General features: G+C 44.2%; 1 protein-coding gene across 1 annotated transcript; it reads left to right on the top strand.

Moving 5' to 3' along the window:
* Window positions 1-3,001: 3,001 nt before the first annotated feature.
* Window positions 3,002-8,016, top strand: LOC139173232 (uncharacterized). The gene is made up of 2 exons (XM_070762854.1): window positions 3,002-4,618; window positions 4,753-8,016. The coding sequence occupies exon 2, from the start codon at window positions 6,883-6,885 to the stop codon at window positions 7,852-7,854; it is 972 nt and encodes a 323-aa protein (XP_070618955.1). The 5' UTR covers window positions 3,002-4,618; window positions 4,753-6,882; the 3' UTR covers window positions 7,855-8,016.

Here is an 8,016-nt window from a genome sequence, read left to right as displayed (position 1 = left end):
GTTTCACCCTTCAGAGGCTTCCGGGAACCTTCCCTAAAGCCTCCAGAGTGCAAAAACAACAGCACAGCGGGCAAACAGGAAGTCCGTTTTTCCGAACTTCCTGTTTACCCACTTGGTGGTTTTTTTCACCGTCCCAGGCTTCAATGAGGCCTATGCGTATGTGCAGGGGTGGTGTGTGTGCCTGTATGCGCAGGGGGTAGGAAATGGATGTAGGCACATGTGCATATACTAGCGTGCGCACCGACACACTTTTGGCAGGCAAACCCAAAAAGGTTCGCCATCACGGCCCTAAAGCCCCCCACTCAACCAGGGTGCAACCTCCGCTCACCTCTTAATCCATGTCGGTTGCAATTCCAGGGTTTAATGCATGTCGGTTGCAATTCCAGGGTCCAGGGGAAGAGCCTTCTCTGTGGCAGCCCCGGACTTCTGGAACCAACTCCCCCCAGATATTATTATTATTATTTATTAGATTTGTATGCCGCCCCTCTCCTTAGACACGGGGCGGCTCACAACAATAACAATGGCAATGTAAGAACGAATCTAATAATTTAAAAAACGCTAAAAACACCATTATTAAAGCAAACATACACACAAACATACCATGTATAAACTGTATAGGCCTGGGGGAGATGTCTCAGTTCCCCCATGCCTGACGGCAGAGATGGGTCTTAAGAACTTTACGAAAGGCAAGGAGGGTGGGGGCAGTTGTAATCTCCGGGGGGAGCTGGTTCCAGAGGGTCAGGGCTGCCACAAAGAAGGCTCTTCCCCTGGGTCCCGCCAAACAACATTGTTTAGTCGATGGGACGTGGAGAAGGCCAACTCTGTGGGACCTAACCGGTCGCTGGGATTCATGCGGCAGAAGGCGGTCCCGGAGGTATTCTGGTCCGATGCCATGAAGGGCTGCCCCCACCCTCCTTGCCTTTCACAAACTCCTAAAAACCCACCTCTGCCGTCAGGCATGGGGAAATTGATTCCCCCAGGCCGTATCATTTTATGTATGGTTTGTTTGGGATGCATGACTGTTTTTTATAATAAGGGTTTTAAACTGTTTTTTAACCATTAGATTTGTACTATGTATTGTTGTAAGCCGCTCCGAGTCTCCTGAGAGGGGCGGCATACAAATCTAATAAATAATAATAATAATAATAATAATAATAATAATAATAATAATAATAATAATAAAATTTGCTAATGCAGGTAAACCTCTACTTTACAGCCACAAGGGAACCCGGAATTTCCACCGCTAAATTAAGGTCAGTAAAACGAGGACCCAGATTGTTGGGGGCAATATATGCTTACTCTCTGTAAACCGCTTAGAGAGGGCTGGAAAATCACTATGAAGAAGTATATAAGTCTAAGTGCAATTGCTAAATGTTGCTTTTTAAGGCAGGTATGACGAGCTACAAATCTACGTTTTGAACGGTTTCGTTTTTAGACTTGGAGCATCTCTCTTTACCCCACCTCCACCCCATGGTGGAGGGGGGGGGAAATAGCCGTGCCTTATTCTTTCTCGAACCTTCGAGAAACTACAGAACGGGCCAGAAATCTCGGGTAAACGAGGAGAAGGGTTTTACGAAGATGCTTTTTTCCCCCTGCTTGCTAATCGGGTTGACAAGCAGCATTATGCAGAAAGCACCATTTTAGAAACAATGGGAGGAGGTGGCAATTTTCAGTGAATCCACCCTCTTGACAGTGGTAATGGAGGGTGAGGGAGTAATGAGAAAGCGTTTAGGAATTATTAGTGCCTGGAGGAAGTAATGGAAAGCTACAGATGCCTGCAGATGCCTGCTTCTTTTTAAATGGAGGCATAGTTCTGGATAATGGTTAGCAGAGAGAGAGCAAAAGAGAGATGATGATGATGATGATGATGATTATTATTATTATTATTATTATTATTATTATTATTATTATTATTATGTCAGTACAACACAACAAATGAGATCACTATGCTGGATTTCGTATTTCATCACCAGTCGGGCGCTTCCTAAGCATCTAGGACTGCGTGATGTAGTGGCGAATTATGTTTGCCGATCCCAGTAAAGCGGCCTTTTGCAATTGACAGATGGAGATTTTGTCAATTCCAATGGTTTTCAAATGTCCGCTGAGATCCTTTGGCACTGCGCCCAGCGTGCCAAGTACCACTGGGACCACTTTCACTGGCTTATGCCAGAGTCGTTGCAGCTCGATTTTTAGATCTTCGTACTTCACTAATTTCTCTAGCTGCTTCTCCTCAATTCTGCTGTCCCCTGGGATTGCAATGTCGATGATCCATACTTTCTTTTTCTCCACAGTCAGGATGTCTGGTGTGTTATGCTGCTGCTGCTGCTGCTTCTTCTTCTTCTTCTTCTTCTTCTCCTTCTTCTTCTTCTTCTTCTTCTTCTTCTTCTTCTTCTTCTTCTTCATCGTCTTCTTCCTCTTCTTCTTCCCCTCCTCCTCCTCCTCCTCCTTCTTCTTCTTCTTCTTCTGGTGGAAGGTCTTAAGCATAAAACATATCAGGAAAGACTTCATGAACTCAATCTGTATAGTCTGGAGGACAGAAGGAAAAGGGGGGACACGATCGAAACATTTAAATATGTTAAAGGGTTAAATAAGGTTCAGGAGGGAAGTGTTTTTAATAGGAAAGTGAACACAAGAACAAGAGGACACAATCTGAAGTTAGTTGGGGGAAAGATCAAAAGCAACGTGAGAAAATATTTTACTGAAAGAGTAGTAGATCCTTGGAACAAACTTCCAGCAGACGTGGTTGGTAAATCCACAGTAACTGAATTTAAACATGCCTGGGATAAACATACATCCATCCTAAGATAAAATACAGGAAATAGTATAAGGGCAGAGTAGATGGACCATGAGGTCTTTTTCTGCCGTCAGTCTTCTATATTTCTATGTTTCTTCTTCTTCTTTCTTCTTCTTCTTCTTCTTCTTCTTCTTCTTCTTCTTCTTCTTATTATTATTATTATTATTATTATTATTATTATTATTATTATTATTATTTAGATTTGTATGCCGCCCTTCTCTGAAAACCCGGGGCGGCTCACAGAATAAATATAGAAACAAAGTGTGCAAAACAAATCTAATACATTAAAAAACTACGGAATTCCCAGGGAGAAAAATTAACCAGTGGAACGACTTACCTCCAGAAATCGTGGCTGCTCCATCACTGGAGGTTTTTAAGAAGAGACCGGACAGCTGCTTGTCTGCAATGGTATATAGCAGTGATGGTGAACCTATGGCACGGGTGCTACAGGTGGCACATGGAGCCATATCTGCTGGCACGCGAGCCGTTGCCCTAGCTCAGCTCAAATGTGCATGTGTGTACCGGCCAGCTGGTTTTTGGCTTGCACAGAGGCGCTGGGAGGGCATTTTTGGCTTCCAGAGAGCCTCCGGGAGGATATGGGAGGGCGTTTTAACCCTTCCCTGCCTCCATGGAAGCCTTTGCAGCCTGGGGAGGGCAAAGGCTCCCCAGTCAACGAAGCAGTGGAAGTGATGTGCCGGTGTCTGGAGGCTGTTGGGGCCTGGATGGGTGTCAACAGACTCAAACTCAACCCTGATAAGACGGAGTGGCTGTGGGTTTTGCCTCCCAAGGACAATTCCATCCGTCCGTCCGTCCATAACCCTGGGGGGGGGGGAATTATTGACCCCCTCAGAGAGGGTCCGCAACTTGGGCGTCCTCCTCAATCCACAGCTCACATTAGAGAAACATCTTTCGGCTGTGGCGAGGGGGGCGTTTGCCCAGGTTCGCCTGGTGCACCAGTTGCGGCCCTGTTTGGACCGGGAGTCACTGCTCGACTACTGTAACGCTCTCTACATGGGGCTACCTTTGAAAAGTGTTCGGAAACTTCAGGTCATGCAGGAATCATGGGCTTTCCCAAATATGCCCATTTTACACCAAAACTCCGCAGTCTGCATTGGTTGCCAATCAGTTTCCGGTCACAATTCAAAGTGTTGATTATGACCTATAAAGCCCTTCAGGGCACCGGACCAGATTATCTCAGGGACCGCCTTCTGCTGCACGAATCCCAGCGACCAGTTAGGTCCCACAGAATGGGTCTTCTCCGGGTCCCGTCGACTAAACAATGTCGCTTGGCAGGACCCAGGGGAAGAGCCTTCTCTGTGGCGGCCCCGGCCCTCTGGAACCAACTCCCCCCAGAGATTAGAATTGCCCCCACCCTCCTTGCCTTTCGTAAGCTTCTTAAAACCCACCTCTGCCGCCAGGCATGGGGGAACTGAGATACTCTTTCCCCCCTAGGCCTTTACAATTTTATGCATGGTACGTATGTATGTATGTATGTTTGGTTTTATAATAAGGGTTTTTAACTGTTTTAATATTGGATTGTTATATGCTGTTTTTATTACTGTTGTTAGCCGCCCCGAGTCTACGGAGAGGGGCGGCATACAAATCCAATAAATAAATAAAATATGAGTCTACTGGTTCCACCAGAAGTTGGGAAACAGGCCATTTCTGGCCTCCAGGGAGCCTCTGGAGTGGGGGGAGCTGTTTTTGCCTTCTCCAGGAATTGAATTATGGAATTATGAATAGTGTTCACGTACACTCTTTCGGCACCCGAGGAAAAAAAGGTTCACCATCACTGGTATGTAGGGTCTCATTCTTTAGCAAGAAGTTGGACTAGAACCGTGTTTCCCAACCTTGGCAACTGGAAGATATCTGGACTTCAACTCCCAGAAGTCCCCAGCCATCATTCGCTGGCTGGGGAATTCTGGGAGTTGAAGTCCAAATATCTTCCAGTTGCCAAGGTTGGGAATCACTGGACTAGAAGACCTCCAAGGTCCCTTTCAACTCTGTTATTCCGTAAAGAGTAAAATAACGGACCCGGGTTTATTTTTGGGTGGGTTGGTTTGTTGGTTGATTTGTACCAGTATCGTTTCTCCTCCTTGGCAGATTACCGTCTGCCTCACACACCTGCTGTACTGAAACGTTCTCCAGGTTGCTGGGACTTGACAGACCTTGACAGAATGAATGACTTGATTGTTTCAGCAGAACCGGCAGCTTGGATGGTTAATTGCAGCATCGGGTTTAATAATTGACGCTTAGCCGAGCTCGAAAGTAAGACAGCGTGTTCCGTCTTCCCCTTTTCCGCGTGCTGTTAGCGATTGGAATCTTTATCGCAAGAGTTCTGCAGGGTAGGAAATGGACTTTGGTCTCGGCTTGGTCTTCTGAAGTTTGGGCTTGTAATTCCTTAGAACAATTCAGTGGTGCCTCTACCTACAAATGCCTCTACTTACGAACTTTTCTAGATAAGAACCGGGTGTTCAAGATTCTTTTTTTTGCAGGGGTTGGACTAGAAGACCTCCAAGGTCCCTTCCAGCTATTAATGGTGAACTGGGCATTGAAGGGAAGCAATATGTCTTTAACGTATTAAACAAGGGCTGTTTTGCCACATATGCCTTTTTTCAAACGCCAAGGACTAGAAACTTGGTGGTTGTTTTTTATTTTTACAAAGAATATCAATTGTTCATAGAAACATAGAAGATTGATGGCAGAAAAAGACCTCATGGTCTATCTAGTCTGCCCATATACTATTTCCTGTATTTTATTTTAGAATAGAATAAGAATTTTATTGGCCAAGTGTGATTGGACACACAAGGAATTTGTCTTGGTGCATTTGCTCTCAGCGTACATAAAAGAAAAAGATACATTTAGGCTAGATATATGTTTATCCCAGGCATGTTTCAATTCAGTTCCTGTGGATTTACCAACCACGTCTGCTGGAACTTTGCTCAAAGCATCTACTATTGGAGACCTCACCTACAAAAAGATATGGATCAAATCGAACGGGTCCAAAGACGGGCTACAAAAATGGTGGAAGGTCTTAAGCATAAAACTTATCATGAAAGACTCAATGAACTCAACCTGTATAGTCTGGAGGGCAGAAGGGAAAGGGGGGGGGGGGGAAACACATGATTAAAACATTTAAATACGTTAAAGGGTTAAATAAGGTTCAGGAGGGAAGTGTTTTTAATAGGAAAGTGAACACAAGAAGAAGGGGGAACAACCCAAAGCCAAATATGGGAAAATATTATTTGATTGAATATTATTTGATTGAAAGAGGAGTAGATGCTTGGAACAAACTTCCAGCAGACGTGGTTGGTCAATCCACAGGAACTGAATTTAAAAATGCCCAGGATAAACATAGATCCATCCTAAGATAAAATACAGGAGATAGTATAAGGGCAGACGAGATGGACCATGAGGTCTTTTTCTGCTGTCAATCTTCTTTGTTTCTATGATGGTCATAAGTTGCCTTTTTTAGTGCCGCTGTAACTGAACGGTCACTAAACAAACCTTGTAAGTCGAGGACTATGTGTACAAGGGTGCACATAGGTCTTTTACCTGGGAGTGAACCCAGTAGCTGTGTACAAGGGTGCAATAGGTCTTTTACCTGGGAGTGAACCCAGTAGCTGTGATTAATCATATATTTGCATCAAGCCATTTATATTCCAGCTTTTGGCATATATTATATAATAACTCCAGAAGTACACGCAGTCATGTTCTATTTCTGTAACTGATTCCCCCCCCTCTTTTTTTTTTAATACTGTATATATAAAAAAAAATAGTTGTCAGTATTAACCACTTCGAGCATTGAAAAAGAAAAACCACAGCTTTGTTGCGGCCACCAATAAAGGCTTTCGGACTCTTCTGTTTAGCCTTGAAAGAAAACCCATGCTATTTTTCCCCTCCACAGGGGCAGGCTTTTTCGGCTGCACCATTTTAACGTTCAAAACGAATCGTTTTTATTTATTGTAGAGTCGGTCCTGGTATATCAACCGTTTCGGATGGAAAACTTTTCACGTCTGGAATTTGGACCAGCTCTTTGCAGGAGATAGGATCTGTGCGTTTAATGGTAGCTTGGTTTTGAATCGCATATGTTTTATACAGCTGTTGTATGGGTAGGGCCTTTCTCTTCCTTTCTATTTTTCTTCCTTTTCCTTTCCTTTTTTTCTATTTTCCTCCCTTTTTCCTTCCCTTCTTTCTTTCCCCCTTCCTTTCCCTTCCCTTCCTTCCTTCCCTCCTTTCTTTCTCCTCCTTTCTTTTCCTTCCCTTCCCTCCTTCTTTCCTTTCTTTCCCCTCCTTTCTTTTCCTTCCCTTCTTTCTTTCCCCTCCTTTCTTTTCCTTCTCTTCTCTTCTTTCCTTCCCTCCTTTCTTTCCCCTCCTTTCTTTTCCTTCCCTTCCCTTCTCTTCCCTCCTTTCTTCCCCTCCTTTCTTTTCTTTCCCTTCCCTTCTTTCCTTCTCTTCTCTTCTTTCCTTCCCTCTTTACCCTCCTTTCTTTCCCTTCCCTTCTTTCCTTCCCTCTTTTCTTTCCCCTCTTTTCTTTTCCTTCTCTTCCCTTCTTTCCTTCCCTCGTTCCTTTCCCTTTCCTTCCCTCCTTTTCCTTCTCTTCCCTTCTTTCCTTCCCTTCTTTCCTTCCCTTCTTTCTTTTCCTTCTCTTCCCTTCTTTCCTTCCCTCCTTCCCTTCCCTTTCCTTCCCTCCTTTCTTTTCCTTCCCTTCCATTTTTCTTCTTCCCTTTCCTTTTCATTTTCCTTCCTTTCCTTTTTTTCCTATTTTTCTCCCTTTCCTTTTCCTTTCCTTCCCATCTGTTTTCCTTCCTCTTTCCCTTTCCCTTCCTATTTTCCTCCCTTCTCTTCTTCCTTCCCTCCTTCCCTTCCCTTCTTTCCTTCCCTCCTTTCTTTCCCTTTCCTTCCATTTTCCTCCCTTTCCTTTTCCTTTCTCTCCTGTTTTCCTTCCTCTCCCTTTCCTTTCCCTTCCCTTCCCTTCTATTTCCCTCCATTCCTTTTCTTCCCCTCTTCTCCCTCCCTCTCTTTCTCTAATGTGGCTCATAGACATCCTGCATGATTGATGCTGAAATTGAGTGAATTTGATTGAAAAGGTGTCGGTTCATATATTCTCAGTATTTGCAGAGGGTCTCCCATCCCTTTTTATTTTGTATAAGTTGGGGGGAAGACCCCTTACACCTAATTGTTCATAAGTATTAATAAAGGACTGCAAATTTCATCTGAAA

This window comes from Erythrolamprus reginae, chromosome 10 (genome assembly GCF_031021105.1).
Source record: "Erythrolamprus reginae isolate rEryReg1 chromosome 10, rEryReg1.hap1, whole genome shotgun sequence".
NCBI lineage: Eukaryota > Metazoa > Chordata > Lepidosauria > Squamata > Dipsadidae > Erythrolamprus > Erythrolamprus reginae.
This window is presented reverse-complemented; position numbering and strand designations above follow the sequence as displayed.